We start from the raw sequence: 17,485 nt of genomic DNA on the forward strand, positions 1-17,485 counted from the left end.
ACAAACCAACATTTCTGTCACAACACACAAACCCTTACTTTCCTCTTTCTTACTTTATCCTTCCACACCCCCAAAATGGCTTGATCGGACTCCTCAATCCGCCGCCGTCCACTACCCTCTCCTCCGCCGCCACCTCCTCCTCCTCCTCCACCGTCTGTAAGTATATTACTTCACAATAGCTTTAATTTTACATAAACTTCATTGAAATAAAGTTTATTATTATTATTATTATTATTATTGTCTTATGAATTAGCTCAATTGTCTGTTGTTTAATCTAATTGTCACATATTTAAACCTCAATTTATTGATCTATTTGTTATTGTATAAATTATGTTTAATGTAATTAGATCGGATCACTTTAATCCAAACATGTTTGCGGCGCAGCTTTTTGCCCGTTTACTTGCCGCTTGTTTATAATTGGTTATTTTGGCATATTAATCTGAAGAATTATATTCATATTTAATATAAAAACAAACTTATTTTTAGGTTTTATGCAATTTTATTTGTTTGGTATTAATATCAAATATTAATAATAACTAGTTATACTCCGTGTATTACACGAGTTGAATAATGAAAATTGTTTGTTTGTAGAGCAAAATAAGGCAAGTTTATCTCACAAGCTTTTGCAATCCCTTGCTCGTAGTAATTAATATCGAATCCACTTCTAAAGCAGGGGCGGTTCTTAGAAGGGCCGTGGCCCGCCACGGCCCTGGCAAGTTTTTCGACCGTAGTGTTAATTTTCCGCATTTCGATCAAAATTTTTTATATATACTGTGTTCGGCCCGGGCATTTTTTAGTGCCCGTATCTTTCGGCCCTGGGACGTTCAACGGGCAAGATCCGCCACTGTTCTAAAGTGTTTAACATTTGAAGTATGAGCCATTTTTTTGTAACGTAATTCAAAATATCATTATCATTACAAATGTGATATAAAAATACATTTCATAAAAATATGTTTTTTGTAAGGTTTAATTCAAAAATATTGTTATCGTTAAAAATTTTAAATTAAAGATATATTTGAAGTAAGAGCGGACATTAAGATAAGAACTTAAAAATAAGCAATACTATCACTCTATGATATTAACTTGATTTAAAAAATAATAAATTTCCTGTACCAATTAAAATCAGACAACAATTTTTATTACAATAATAATAATACTAATAATGATGAGGATAATTTTGGTTATGTGTGAAGGTTTATAGTGCATAGTTGCAATGGAAGATTCGGATTCAGGTTCGGATTCGGTTGCTATGCTGTTGGAGTCGACAACTTCCAAAATACAGCAACTCCAGAAAGCATTTGCTGAGCTGGAGAGTCAGCGCGCGGTGACGCTGAACTTGAAATGGAAACAAATCGAGGAGCATTTTCATGGGCTTGAGAAGTCGTTGAAGAGGCGGTTTACGGAGCTGGAAGATCAAGAAAAGGAGTTCGAGATGAAAACCGTGCAAGCGCAAAAAGTGCTTGAGAAACGACGTGCTGCGGTTAATGCTAAGGAAGAAGCTTCTTTGACGAGACTTCAGGAGAAACGAGACGTTGCAGTGATTGCTATCTCGAATGCGCTTAAGAAGAATAAGAACGTACGTGTGGAATGTGTGTCGGAATCTGAATCTGGAACTGTTAATGGTGAGAAACCGGTTGACGCAGTGGCTTCGGAAAGTGAGGTTATTGTGAACAAAACGTTGGTTGGAAACGATGATGTGAAACCGTTAACGAATCCACAGCTTGCAAAGTTATGTGTGGAGATGGATGCAAGTGGACTTCACAAGTTCATATCGGATAACCGTAAGAATCTTGCTTCGATAAAAGAGGAAATGCCGATTGCGTTGAAGGCTTCACGTGATCCCGGTGGTCTGGTTTTGGATTCACTGAACGGTTTCTATATTGCGGAAGGGTCAAATTTGGATGTGAAAAAGGATTCGAATCTTTTAGGTTTGAGGCGAACGTGTATAATGTTAATGGAATGTCTTAGCGTTCTGCTTGCGAACCTTGATGCGAGTGCTGTAACTAAGGTGATCACGGAAGATGCGAAGAATAGAGCAAAGGGTATTGCGCAAGAATGGAAACCGAAATTGGATGATCTTGATTTGGATGCTAGCAATGGGAACTCGTTGGAGGCTCATGCGTTCTTACAACTTGTTGCTACTTTCGGTATTGATTCGGATTCCATTCATGAAGATTTGTCTAAGTTGATACCGATGGTCTCTAGGCGTCACCAGGCGGCTGACCTTTGCCGCTTCCTTGGGTTGTCTGACAAGATGCCAGGTTGCTATTTGCTCCTTTTTTAAATTTTTTATATATGACATCATAATATTGACTCATTTACTTTTGATGGGGTCGTCTGGATTGTGTTTGTATAAAACAGTTCAGATGGGTATGTTTATTCGTAGATAATGTGCAAATAAGTATTTTGATTGATTAATAGGAAATAAACGTGCGATTTTCATGTGTGGGAGTAGGGGTGTGCACAGTTCGGTTTGGTTTCGGTTTTATGGTAAAACCAAAATGTTCGGTTTTCGGTTTTTGATAACCGTCCGGTTTCGTTTTTTTTTTTTTCGGTTTTAGCAATGGTTCGGTTTTTGGAACAAAATTACGTAAGATTCAAAAATAAAAAGAATAAACCAAGATTTAAGAATCTTTCTTAGATGTTTACATTTAAGTTATTATATTTAACCTTTTTAATTGATATTGTTTATATAAACCTAACCCTCTAATATGTTTTTTATGTTTCTCCAAAGTTTTTATCAAGACATTTTCTTTTATAATACTTTGAAAATAATTTAATTTTTATGTTAAAATTTGGTTATTTCTTGTAGGCAATGGACATATCATTTTAAAGATAATTAAACATGTTAATGTTCTTAACATTCAAGAATAAACCTAATAATTCCTAAATCAATATATAAAAAACATTTAAAAAATGACTTTTTAGGCTATTCGGTTCGGTTTTTTTTTTTCAGTTTTTATAAAATGCAAAACCGTAGCCGAACCATAAATTTCGGTTCGGTTTTTGCGCGGTTCGTTTTTTTTCGGTTTGGTTAAATCAGTTTTTTTCGGTTTTCAGCTCACCCTTATGTGGGAGTGTGTTATTTTATATAGCGACTCTTTCATATAATATTTCGCTGATGCAGTATGTTATGTTTAGAGTTTAACATATATATTTCAGAAAAAAATCACATACTTTGCTCTTTGCAACCAACAACTGTTATTTAATGTTTTTACTCTTGGTTTTCTCAGGTGTAATTGATGTGTTGGTAAACAACGGAAGGCATATTGATGCTGTTAACCTAGCATTTGCGTTCGAACTCACCGAGCAATTTTCTCCGGTTACGTTACTGAAATCCTACTTGGCAGAAGCAGTTAAAGTTCCTTCCACCGTCAAAGCCGGAAATTCTTCTCCAGCTACTCAGGTTACCCTTTTCAAATTTTATGTTCCTTTAATCCCATAAAAATACTTAATTTTGAGCAAGGTGCAAGCATAATTCTATTTACATAATTATTTTATTCCAGAATGACGTCAGCGATAAAGAACTATCTGCCCTAAAAGCCGTCACCAAATGCATTGAAGAACACAAGCTTGAAAACGAGTACCCATTAGACCTGCTTCAAAAACGGATCCTCCAGCTGGAGAAAGCCAAGGCAGAGAAAAAACAAGCAACAGAAGTTGTCAAGCCTCAATCCAAGAGACCCCGAGCCAATGGTGTAGTAGCAGGATACGGGCCCCGCAACACCACCGTCACTCCCACTGCCGACCAAAACTTCTATGCCGCTAGGTATACACCACCGACTCAATACATGTATTACCCTGGACCACCCGAGAACCATGTTCACTCATTTATAGGAACAACTACTTACAACATGGCTCCTAACCATGGACCGTACTTTGGGAATGGGTTTCAGTACCAAGCTCCGTATCTGCACTAAGTTTCGAGTCGTGATAAGAAAGTTTGATCATGATCTTGTTTAACTTCTAGGTCTTTAACCCTTTGAGTTACTCGTATGATGAACTTGATTTGGAAAAACCGTGGAAAATCTAAGGAAAAAAAAAACAGTATGTTAGCCTTGGTTATTGTGTAATTTGTTTGTATAAGTTGATGTTGTAATTCTTTAATACATGTGTTGTCAATGTTGTTAGCTTTGTTTGTTTTTGTCCTTTAATATTGAGCTTTGCGAATCATATGTGCTTAGGTTAAAACCTTTTAACTTAAAGAGTGAGTTCGACTAATGCTTGAGCTTGACTCGTTTGTAAATGTTTAGGCTCAGGCTTAACTCGGTCTCAGCTCCCTTAATATTACTAACTATATGTATATTTGTCTAGCTAGATACATAACATAATATATTTTATTGTATTGTTCTCACAATTATACATATGATAATATTTACGATATGACTAATAATTTATAATCATATATTCGTATTTATACATAATGAATTTATTCATACTCGCGGGCATATTCGAACACTGTATATAAAGCTCATGTTTATCAAACGAGCCTTCAACTTAAGCTCGAGCCTGTGCTCGTTTAAACTCGGCTTAACGACCGTTCTTAGCAAATTGATATCAAGTTGTTCACGAGCAGCTCAGCTTGTTTATATGCTAACCTTGTGTGCAATATGACGTCTTAGATATGTTATGGGGGCCTTTATTAGGGACTTATGTGGAAAAAAAAGTTTGTAACGTAGATGTCACATAAGCATATTTTTTTTCACCTTAGCTTTCACACTACTAAGGTGTTTTTTTTTATTTTTTTATTTTTTTTTGGGGGGGGGGGGGGGGGTGGGGGGGTTAGGGTGGTCATACTTTTATTTTGTGTTAGAAATGATGTTTGCATGAGTTCCATGCTTTCATGTTAAACAAACATTCAAATGACAATGGGAAGCATATGGTTTGTAGTATCTTTTTGACAAACATATCACATATTTTTCAGATCAAACTTTATTATATATAGTTCATTTTGAAGCATGCTTGTATATTACAATCCTGTATTATGAATTTTTCTCTATACATCAACTAAAACAATTAATGAGGAATATATATTTTCCCGTTACACGTACAAAACCAACAACCAGTCCCGTCTAGTGAAGACATGAGTAAGGAGGTGCAAGGTGTGCACCCGAGACACTTATTTGTGCAGTCTATTTTGGCACGCGTGTCACCGATTCGGATTTTTTCGATACATGGCATGAGAGGATTATCAGGATTTGGTACCCAGACTGAAAAAAAAAAAAAAAACAAAAAATGTATTAAAGCAATGAATTCTAGATGTATACAATATCATAACATTATAAGGAATGAACATAATGATAAAACTTCATTCATGATTCGAAACATCACGGAACCACGGGTCTGCGTATTCAGAGCGGAACCAGAAGGGGGGGGGGGGTCAAGAGAATCCGCTGACCCCCGCTACGGAATTTGTTGGATTTATATATATAAAATCTGAGATTTTTCTTGTAAAAAAATCTCGACTCTTTAATTGTAATTGGTAGAGAAAATAGCCTTATGGTGACCCCGTTAAAGAAGTTTTGATTTCGCCAGCATTTTCAAATAATGGGAATTTGTTGAATAAAATATGCGTGTTTTCACAAGAGAACGTGAGTCGATTGAGAAGATTTCATACTTAAACTGGCGGAAACATTGGTAACTATAACAAGAAGGCAAATGATAAAGAACAAGCAGTTGCAACCCTTGCTAGATTGAGTATTCATCTTGACTCAAGCCTGAACAAGAAATGTGTAAAAGGACAAAAATGTTTTTCAATACTAACAAAATATTAACAAGCCATATAAATTTATACCCTAATATGTTGTATGCTATTTATTTTTGTATTTATTAACATTTTCAAAACGTAAATTTAATTGTTATTCATTATGCACAATTACATTTAAATTTTTTTTTTTTTTTTTTTTTTTTTTTTTTTTTTACGTTTTCAAACAAGGAGAGGTAAAGCAGTTTGTTATAACCAGTGAGATGCAAACAAGTCTAATGGAAAATATTTCAAAACTAGTTGGAAGCTCCCTGCGTTGCGGGGCGTAAAAACATGCTACCAGCGTTGTGGGTGGGGGGCGGCAGTGGCGGAACTAGAAGAAATATCTAAGGGTATCCCAATTCTTTTTATCTAGACCCATTGCTAAGAATTTGATGGCCCCTAAAGGGGCCTGTGCGGCTAATAAAATTGGGCCCTTAGATTATATATATATATATATAGGCTTCGGTTCAATTAAGAACCACCACGAGTTGTAAGAATCATGAGAACTCCACTTCCCGTGTGAGTTGGGTCACAATTTTTTTGCACAAACGTATATGAAAATATTAAAAACACATCTGTAAAGCAAAAAAAAAAAAAAAAAAAAAAAACAAACAAAAACAAAAAAAATTGTCGAGTTAGTAGTTACGTCTGATGTAAGTTTTGTTTATGCCTAATGTAAACTTTGTTACGGCGATGAAATTTGTTATACACCTAATGTAAATTTTCGCATGCGACATTTTTTTTGTTGGAAGAAGTGATTTTTTTAAGATTTTTGAGAATTTTTTTTTGTCAAAAAACCTTTTGGAAAGCTTAGTTCTAATAGTTCTCACAACTTAAATTTTACCCTTTCCCTATATATATAATTACTAGGTTATAGATCTGTGTATTAAACGAGTTGAATAAAAATATTAAATAGTTAGTAATAATATTTATAAATTATAATATGATGTTTTAAGATAAGATATAGTTAAAATTATGTATTATTTAAGTATAAATACGTGTGTATAGTAAAACTTTTAAAAAAACAAAATTATTAATGAACATGTAAAATCTATCTTATAATAAAAGACTACAAATAATGTCACATTTCATTTTTTCTTTCAACCTCATAAATTTTATTTATAATTATTTAATAAATTTCTTTTAAAATTAATATTAATATTAATAACTAATATATAGATATCATTTATTTTTATCCTTATCTTTATCTAAGATTAATAAATAACTTCAATTTTGCAATTTAGACCATTTGTTTTTTTTTACTTTTAACCCAAAGTTTTTCATGTTTTGCAATTTAATCCCAACACTTTTTTATTTTCAATTTTGGTCCACCATACTTATCATCTTTCCCAGGTTTTTCGTTTCGTTCTAAAATTTGTGAGTTAATGCACCGCAACGTGCGTGCGGGGTTCAACATTTTTTTCGTATATTTTTTCCCGTTTGACTGGCCCGTCGCAGCACATCTATTTTTCTCCGTTTAACAAGTTCGACCAACACGCGGGTCCTGAATTGACTTAGTTATTTTTTTTCTATGTTTTACGTTCCGGTTTAATTTCCCTGCAACGACCGTTTGTGATTCAAAGATTTCATGTCTGCTTTTCGCTCGACGTTATTTTTTTTCGTTTTTATTTAATTTGTTTTTACGAGCTTTTCCAGTGTTGGTGGTCGCTGACAGTGGTATAACATTGGTACTACTTGACACAGTTTTACAACAACCGCTGCAACGCAGGGGTTTAATACTAGTAATAAATAAACAACAAAAAAAAGTAGTTTACAATCAATTAAATAAACTAAATGATATTAAGACCGTGGGGTATGGGGCGGGGGTTTTGGCGTGGGTTGGGGGAAAACGCCCAAGCCACCACCCCGGGTGGGCTTGGGTTGGGGCGTGGCCCTTGGGGCTTGGGTTTCAAGCCGGGCGTGGGGTGGTCTGGCCAAGCTGACATGACGGGCTCTCAGTGGACAAACCAAAGTAACCGTTGGGCTAGCCGTTGGCCAACGGCTATCTTTAAAAAAAAATTATTTTTCCACTATAAAACTCACATTTTTCTTCCATTTTTTACCACATTCAACCACATCTTCTATAATCATCTTCAATTCTCCTTCTACAAAATGAAAAAATGCATCATCATAACCGTTCTTTTAACCCGAACCATCCGTATTCATTCCCAATGCCATATTATTTTATTATTATATTAATAATAAAACTTCATCTTTTTCAAGAAGCCGCCTGCAAGTCCCGTACCGGAAATTTTCCTTTACGTCAAATCTAAATTTTCATTTCTTTTTTTTCATTTATACTTAGGGGTATCCTGATATTTGCTTAGGGGTATCCCAGATAAATAAAACGGATAACAAAAGAAAAATTGCACCTCGCGAAGAAAGTTGAGGGGTATCCCGGGCAACCCCTCGCAACCCTATAGATCCGCCCCTGGGGGGCGGGGTAGAATCGTACTAAGTAGCAAGTGAACAATGACCAAAACGGGGAAAAACGTAAAAGAAAATCATAAATTTATAACACCAAATAAATCACGTGGTGTAAAACGTAGATGAACTGACAATTATACTAACACTATTAGAAAATTGAGGGCTCAAAAAGTTTTTATAAAATGAGAGATAAAAGTGAAAACTTTAAAACTTAAGAGAAGCAAATTAAACTTTAACAAAAAAAAAATAAACTTCTCAGCTAGGTAGATGATCATGGATTGTTGGTAAAAAAGTCTTAGTGGCATAATGGTAATTAACATCACATTGTAGTCCATTTACTACACTGTAGACAAGACCTACCATAATTGTTATATTTAGTAATAGTAATGATAGAGAGAGGAATGATGTACAAATAATAAGAGAGAAAACTTTTTTGAGTAGGTCTGTTAATGAACCGAACAAGCACGAACATAGGCATGTTCCTGTCCGTTTATTTAACTTTAACTGAACATGTACACGAATACGAACATATAATCGAACATATTTTTTTGTTCGTGTTCGTTCATTAAGATATCGAGCATGTTCGTGTTCGTTCGTTTAAAGCCTAAACGAACAGTTCACGAATGTCAACGAACACAAACGAATATAAAAAAAAAAAATTGAACATATTTGAATAAACATAAACAAACACAAACATGATTAAACAAACAAGTCTAATATATTACAATTCATCCGAAAACACAACTAAATTAGAGTTCATAAATATATTAATTAGTCATATTAATATAAGTAGTTAGAAAACCTAATATTTATATAAATCTAACTATTTATATATTTACTAAAATTTAAACGAACGTTCACGGACATAAATGAACGAACATAAAAGAACGTTCACGAACATAAATGAATGAACACAAGGTGTGTTCATGTTCGTTCATTTAATTAAACGAACAATTTTTTTTTGTTCGTGTTCGTTCGTTTATAAAATAAACGAAATAAACGAACTTCCCGTCGAACAAGTTCATGAACAGTTCATAAACGTTCGATTCGTTTACAGGCCCACTTTTGAGAAAAAAAATGATAATATGAAATAATATTAAAGGCATAAACAATTCTTCAAATCATCTTTTATAGAGTAAAGCTAAATTTGAGGGGGCTAGCGAATTTTTATAGCTGAAATAATATTCATAATCATCAAACTATATTTTAAATGGGATTTTTACATGTATCCCGATACCCACTTACCGCTGCAAATTGATGTTTCCAGCGCATTTAAGGCGGTTATGTATTTCAAATGTGATAACTACGAGTTTTTGTGGTTTTACAGGTTAACCATCTAAATTGGTAAAGTTGGAGGGCTTAATGATGAAATGGAATTACCAAGGATGATTACCAAGGCATATTATATTAACCGGGACTTGATTCGGGCCAAGAGATAGCTTTGAAGCCTAAAGAACGCTAAATAACAAAGTTCAGGGGTCTTATAGGCATTTATTGAAAGTTGCAATGAAGTTATATGGGGAGTTGAAGGATGCGACGTAAGCTACGGTATAATAGCCATAGCCTACGGTCCAGGCAGGATAAACAAAAAGGTATCAACAACTATTGAGCGTAACATATGGTCTGCATGCGTAGTCTACGACCTGCAAATTGATGTTTCCAGCGCATTTGGACCGTAGCCTTCGGTCTTAACCCGTAGGTTATGACAGACTTAAATGGAAGCACGTGGATTATTTGATCAAGGCATTTTGAAAGGGTTTAAAACCCTAAGGCTAGTCGGTATGGGGTTCGGCCCCGGTTCGTCGCGGTCCGGCGCCGCTGGGCACACCGTGCCGCCCCCTGCGTCCTGAGCTCCGTCCCCGTCTTCAACGTCCATTCTTCGCCGTTCAGGACGATCCTCCAGGTGGGCCCCCGGTCCGTCGCCGGAGCCAACACCATGCCGCCCACCCCCGTCGAGCTCCGTCCTCCATCTTCATCCCGTCTACATACCGTGTAGCCTAAAACTTGATACATACATGGGGGAACGAGATTGGGCAGGAAGTACTCATGATTGGATTATCTTTCACTTTGAATAACCATTAATTCCATCCACGAATTTTGGAGGTAGCAACACACGTGAATATCCGGACAATTTTGTCAATTTTGTCATCATTCTAACTATTGTATTATAATCAAGATGATAATTTTAGTTATTATTCAAACTTGCGAAGAACGATCATCAGAGATGAGCGGCTAAAATTACATGTATCCCTTTATTATATATTTATCCAACTCATAAAATTAATTATATATTTCTCCAACTATAAGTAAATTACCCATTTACCCTTTTTCCTAGTCCCTTTCTTAAAAATTAATCTAAAACATGTTTTCCCTGCTTCCCCTTTGCAAACGGCGGCAACTTGTTTTCTAAATGTTATTAAACAATGTATGCAATCATTTGATTATATATGATATATGTCAGACTGAAAAATCTAATTTTTTTTACAAACATTAGAATTTTGTCGACTAATCTAATTTAACCAAAACATTATATTTTATATACAGGGTATTCAACTATTACCATACTATAAATTACGAAGATGTTGATGCATAATGGAATGTACTCCATGCATAGGGAGGCTTTCAAAAAAAAAAAAAAAAAATTCTAATTTTCACTTCTAACCCAATGGTTTATATTTTTTGCATTTTAAGCTTTTTGTTTTTTTTTTACTTTTACCACAAAACTTTTCATATTTTGCAATTTAACCCCAACACATTTTTATTTTCAACTTTGATCCACATATATTTCATCTTTTGCAAATTTTTTGTTTTACGTTTCGTTTTAATTTTGCGAGTAAATATCAACGTACATGTGGGTTTAAAAGTTTTTTTTGCCTATTTTTTTCCATTTGACAAGACCGTTACAACGCGTTTATTTTCCCTATTTGACAGGTTCGTCACAACGCGCGTGGTCTTAGATCGACTTAGCTACTCTTTTCTATTTTTACATTTCAGTCTAATTTCTTCGCATTAACATGTCGCAACTGGCATACGTGGTTCAATGATTTTACGTACGCTTTTCGTTCGGTGTTGTTTTTTCCTTTTTATTTGTTTTGTTTTTACGAGCTTTTCCAGTATTGTTGGTCGCTTGTAGTTATGTAGCAGTAGTGCTACTTGGCACGGTTTATGCCCCCGCCGCAACGCGGGGGCCCTTAATACTAGTTGATTATAATTATATGCAGAAAAGTACTCGTACATATTTCAAAAGAATGTGAATTTCGTAGCCGGTATATCTATTAAAGCAGACAATTATTTTTACAAACATAAAAAAACTAATAATTGATTTTAATTGTATAAATAAAGTCGTAAGTTTTTTTTAAAGGCAAGAACTAAGTCGTAATGTTTTACGTTAAAGCTAGTTATAAAAAACAAACATATCTCATCTCAGTGTCAATGTCGGTGACACATTATTTATACTTTTAAAAGACAAAGTCGATGGTTTTTACGCTACTGATACCTTAACTTTCAGACTTTGACACCATAACCCCTTTTACTTTGAAATTCCATAATCACACCTTCATCTTTCAAACTTTGTCAGCACCACCCGTCTACTTTGCTTTTCCCAATTCCCCCTTCAACTTTTACACATTTTCGCCACCACTCATCTACTTTTACATTTTCACCACCACTCCCTCATCTTTTACACATTTTCGCCACTATCCATCTGCTTTTACAATTTGCCTTTTTTAGACTTTTGACGTGTTATCGTAGGTACACACAAATTTAATCCAATTACTACTAAATAGATAGCGGTAAGTGGGTATCGAACACAGGGAGTTTGTGGAAAATGTGTTTATTCTATAGTCTTGTAAATTAACTACAATTAACCTAATGTGTAGAAATTAAAGATCAAGAGTTTGGATTGTTTGATTTAAAAACTAAGTTATCAACTAATTGCTAATCAAGATTGGATTGTAATTCAGATTATGAGAAAATGACCATCTTAGGTTTCGGTTTCTTTTAACCCTTGTGCAAAATTCCAACTAGAAAGAGTTACAGAGACATAACTCATGCATAAACATTTGTTGTGATAAAAGGGAATAAAGTACTCGGATTATATTAACGCGAGGTTGTTTCCCGATGATCAATCAATCAATATCCAACCCTAACACTTCCCGTGATATCTCGATTGTCAACGACACAAAGAACGTACGGTTTAGACTAGAATTGATACATCAATTAACAAGCTACAATCAAATATATTCATACACCATGATAAGCATAGCAAACACACCAAGTTATCATTCTAGAAATAAAGGAAAAACACACAAGAGTCTTAGAAAACCTTCACCTAAGATGATCACCACAAATTTAGTCGGACATTCTTCGGTGGATCATCATAACATCAAGATTAAAGTTCATACGAATCGAAAGATAAACTGGAATGTTAGAAATTGTTCACAAACCCTATCCAAAGCCAAAATTCGCCCCCAAAGTGCAGAGAAACGTCTCCAATCATGAATAATGTGAAAATACACTTGAAAACGGTTTTAATGAGGCAGTTACGTTTTTCCTCGCAGCCTCTACCGTAATTTACGGTACCTACCGTAAATTACGGTAGCCTTCAACTTGTTACGCTGGTTCACTACTGTGGTACGGTGGAAATCTGGAGCAGGGGCTACCATAAATTACAGTAGCCACCGTAAATTACGGTGGACCCCTGAATCTTTTGTTTTGTTTCTTCTTTCCATCATTGCATGCCCCGTTCCACTCCATTCCATCCGAAGCAGCGTTTTTCCCATTTTAAGCTCTAAAATGCACCTGAAACATAAGCAACTGTAGTCATCTAATTCAAGATAATTACGCGATCAAATGCCGGATTAACACATCTTTTAACATCATAAAGGGTTGTCCTATGGACCACCCGTCAACTTTGCCTTTTTACCCCTTGCACTATTACTCCATTTTTACATCCGACCAACTTTAAAAAATTACAATTGTAACCCCTAGACTACTACTCCTACTTTTGAAAATGTCATTTCATGGTGTTTTACGAAATATCTTAAGTATTGTGTTTTACACTTCGTGTTGTAATTGTCTTTTACACACTGCGTTTTATGAATCGTGTATTGTCTTATTACACGTTTCCATCCGCCACGCGCCGCAGCAACACGCGACGGGCAAAATACTAGTGAATTATTGTAAATTAAAATTTTCAAAATGTTTGATATATGATATATACTTTTTTTTGGAATAACAGTCATGGAAGGAATTAAGAAAATACTATACGAATTGTAGAAACAAATGAATTGAAAAAATATATAATTTTTGGTACTAGAAATGAATTGAAAAAATATATAATTATTAAGATTAGGAAGAGGAAATATGTATATACTCATTAAATTAGTTCATTAAGAGTAAAATAGTAATTCAGTAAGTGAATTTTAATGAAAAAGGAGAAATATGTAATATATATGAGTTAAGGAGGAGAAATATCTAATTATATTTTATGATTGGGTAAATATATAATAAGCCAGCTTAGGAACACAAATAAAATAATCACACATGTATTTTTTTTTAACAAAAATAGAATATAAATCAAAATTGCTAAAACATGAGAAAACCACCAAGTACGAAACTTGGATGTTGATGATGAAGTTCAGATTTGAGGTTATGGAGTTTGGATTTGAGGTTGCCGCGTTCAGGGGGTGAAGTCACCTTATGAGAATCGAGTTAAGTGACCTCATATTCTTTTGGTTTTTATATGGTACATATTTTACTAAAATGTGTAAAAGAAAACTTGTTATCAGAGTTATTTTTGTGTAATAACTTGTTGCATTATTTAAAAATAAGATTGTTTAACAAAATCTTAAGAGTCCACTATTCATCCTCAAAGAAGATGAGAAGAATAAGGAGGGAATGGAAAACAGGCTATATGAATTTATACCCTACCTACAAAGTACAAACAAGTTCGGACGCCCATTTTTTAGGGGTATCGGGCATGAGGTTGGCGGGTTAAATTACAAAATGGGTTAAACAGGTTCTTGTGAGTTCAAGAGGGAAACAAGAATATGACTAATAAAACAGGTCTATTGGACACAACCCGCTTTAAATTTGGTGAAACATGATAACCCAAAAATCTTTGGTACTTTGATGAGTTGCAATTCCTCTAAGGTAGTTACTTTTCATAAAAACCAACTCCTTTACACTTTGGTACTAACACTGCGTAAAGGAAAAAACTTACCAAACCTGAGCATTAACATGTTTTGATTGCGTAATACAACCCGCAGCTGAATCGTCGGGGAGTCACGTTACAAATTGTTCACATCACCATCCTGCAATATCTGGATTATACGAAGAGTTCGGACGGGTGTCGCTTCATCATTTGTCAAAAATATCTGGGATGTTACATCCTCTCCTTCTTAAAAGAAATCTCGTCCTTGAGATTTTTTTTGAACATATAAGGGTACTTTTGTTTCATCTTTGCCTCAACCTCTCATGTGTACTCTGGGCCACGACGAGAATCCCATTTAACTTTCACGATGGGGATCTTTTTCTTTCAGAGCTTTATGATTTGTCGATCCTCGACAGACAAAGGTTTCTCAATGAACCTTAGATATTTATCTATCTGAACATCATGATGTGGCATTGCCAGCGACTCATCGGCTAGACATTTCTTTAGATTTGATATGTGGAATACATCATGTATCCCACTTAGTTCCTCGGGTAGCTTAAGCTTATAGGCCACGGAACCGACTCGTTCGATTATCTCAAACGGCCCTATATATCTTGGGCTTAACTTGCCCTTCTTCCCAAATCTCATTACACCTTTCTAAGGTGATACCTTTAACATAATTTTATCTCCGATTTGAAATTCAAGCGGCTTCATCCTCTTATCAGCATAGCTCTTTTGTCTGTCACGAGTTGCTTTGAGTCTATCACGGATCTGAATGATCTTACTCGTAGTTTCCAGAACTATCTTAAGGTCACACCCCCAACCGATGGCGGAAACATCGGAGTGAGACGAAAATGAGATTGTAAGAGACTTCATAACGACTATTTGTGACAAGTATTTAATAAACAAGATTTAATTTCATTGCTAAGGCAAAATACATTGTTTTGAAACAAATACAACAAGTTGAACAAAGAAACCAAATACAACAACAAATACTAAATTAAAGTGGGTTTCTAGTCATTCTACTAGAGTCCGTTCATCGTCATCATCATCAATTTCCTGCAATACGTATTAAAGTACATGTCAACACATAAAGTATTTAGCGAGCATAAAAGTTTGAGTATTACCATAAGTATAAACATTTTAAACAAATCAACATGGCATAATTGCAAACTAAGACTTAACATAACCATACTAGCATGCAATTTAGAACTGTCAACCCAAAGTTTCCCGCTAGCGTAATCTTGTCGTAGCAACGACAAGACCGTTTTGTTTAACTTAACATGACCTCAAGAATATGGGCGATGCTTTAATCCTATAGCACTATAAATGTTAAGGGAGGCTTGTTCAGAGTTAATGACAAGTATGAAGCAAATAAGTATTCTAGCATGTATGAGTTCTAGTATCACATGTCAAGCATGTATATTGGATTGTTTGTTTGTAAGCATGTTTGTAAGTGTATATGTGCGTTTTTAATAAGCAATAAGTATTGCACCCAAAAAGTGTCGAAAAGTAAAAGGGGTCATGTACACTCACGGTTTTGCTAAGCTTTCCGATTTAAACGCGAGTTGACGAGTTGATGAGAGTGGAGCATCAGAGTTACCCTACATTGGGGAAATGAAGGTGTATGGGTATTCGGAGTGTGTGGAGAGTTCGGATTCGAAATTAAGTATGAAAGTATATGTACACGAAAATATATATTGTCTAAATACTCGTTTGGACACTACGTTTTCATATGTTTTCATGGGTCCTAACTTGCCCATTAGAATCACAAACGCGGAGTTTAGAACTAAGATAATATAACCTAAGTTCATGACATCTAACCATAATCCTATTAGCATCAAGAATTCGGTTAAGTATATATATTTTATATCATATAGTATAGTCCATCATGTATAATCATATAAATCATGTAAGTTAAGCATGGAGGTGGGACGATTCCATCCGTTAAACCTCTTTGTATGATTCACCAAAGCACAAGTTTATCAACGTAGTTGATAAACCGGTTGGTCATGAATAAAAATAAAATGCAAGATATCTAACCTACTAAGGTACTAAGGTACTAAGTAGCCAAATAAGAACAATCCGGGCGTGTCATACCAAACATGGCAAATGCTAGAGGCGAGGCGAGGTTAACTTACTTTAGGTCTTGGAAGCTACTTAGATGAACACAAAGAAAACAAGCAAATGAGGTAGTGAAACAAGTTTGGAAAGCCTAAGCTTCCATGGCTCACACATTTAGACAAATACAAGACTCACCATATGAACAATGGTGAGCTTGGATGGTCACACACTTGAAGGTTGCTTGGAACCTTATCAAAACAAAAAGTTTAGGAGGTTCTTGGACCTCTAAACTCATGAGAATTGACTTTATTCAAGCACCATAACCATAGGTTTGGTTAGGAGCAAGATAGGTGCAAGATTCTTACAAGAAAGTTAAGTTTATTAAAGAATTGTAATATATATATAACTTCAAAACATGAAGTTTGGACCTTAAAATGGTAATGTTCCACCTTAATTTACCATGGTAAACTTGTGGAAACAATCCTAGAGGTGTTCCAAACAAGTTTAAAGCAAGAATTTATGAAGAAAAGAAAGAAAGAAAGGTGAGTTTGAATTCACTTTATAACTTGAATGTAATCTGCCAAGAACTTGTAATTTCAGTAGATTAAGAGTGTTTTGGGAGTGTTTAGAGAGTTGGAAAAGTGCAAATGAAGTGATGGAGGCTTGGTTCTATAATGGTGAAGTAAGGTTTATGGTTAAACGAGGTTGTATGGTGATTGGGGAAGAAGAAAGGTGGGTGAAAATGGCCAATTCTTGGAGCTGAAACCATTTTCTGCGGATTATGGGACTTGGCGTCGCGCGAAGCTAATGGGGGGGGGGGGAGGCTTCGCGTGACGCTGCGCTATGTTTGAACAAGACAGTTTTTTTATTGCAATTTAGTCCCTAAACTTTGTTCTGTTTATCATTTTATGCTATAACTTCACAATTTAGCATGTTTTCAAGTACGGAACACATATGTATGTATATGTGGCATATCATGAATGCGTGGATGTCATTTTGAATGTATAACAAGTATTAGTTTGCAATTAAACATGTAATTAATAATTCATTGCACGTATAACACGCATGTAAAAAGTATGACATTTTATTATGAC

The 17,485-nt window shown here is 34.9% G+C and overlaps 1 protein-coding gene across 1 annotated transcript; it reads left to right on the top strand.

Moving 5' to 3' along the window:
• LOC110870650 (FRIGIDA-like protein 3) lies at positions 1-4,142 on the top strand. Its single transcript, XM_022119832.2, has 4 exons — positions 1-156; positions 1,194-2,261; positions 3,234-3,406; positions 3,507-4,142. Exons 2-4 carry the CDS (start codon positions 1,214-1,216, stop codon positions 3,918-3,920), a joined length of 1,635 nt encoding a protein of 544 aa, XP_021975524.1. The 5' UTR covers positions 1-156; positions 1,194-1,213; the 3' UTR covers positions 3,921-4,142.
• Positions 4,143-17,485: the final 13,343 nt, after the last annotated feature.

This window comes from Helianthus annuus, chromosome 1 (assembly GCF_002127325.2).
Source record: "Helianthus annuus cultivar XRQ/B chromosome 1, HanXRQr2.0-SUNRISE, whole genome shotgun sequence".
In the NCBI taxonomy this organism is placed as follows: Eukaryota; Viridiplantae; Streptophyta; class Magnoliopsida; order Asterales; family Asteraceae; genus Helianthus; species Helianthus annuus.

Coding starts and splice junctions, on each gene's coding strand:
- LOC110870650 (XM_022119832.2), top strand. CDS start 1,214: ATGGAAGATTCGGATTCAGGTTCGGATTCGGTTGCTATGCTGTTGGAG. Junction 2,262..3,233: donor GTTGTCTGACAAGATGCCAG/GTTGCTATTTGC, acceptor TGGTTTTCTCAG/GTGTAATTGATGTGTTGGTA. Junction 3,407..3,506: donor ATTCTTCTCCAGCTACTCAG/GTTACCCTTTTC, acceptor ATTTTATTCCAG/AATGACGTCAGCGATAAAGA.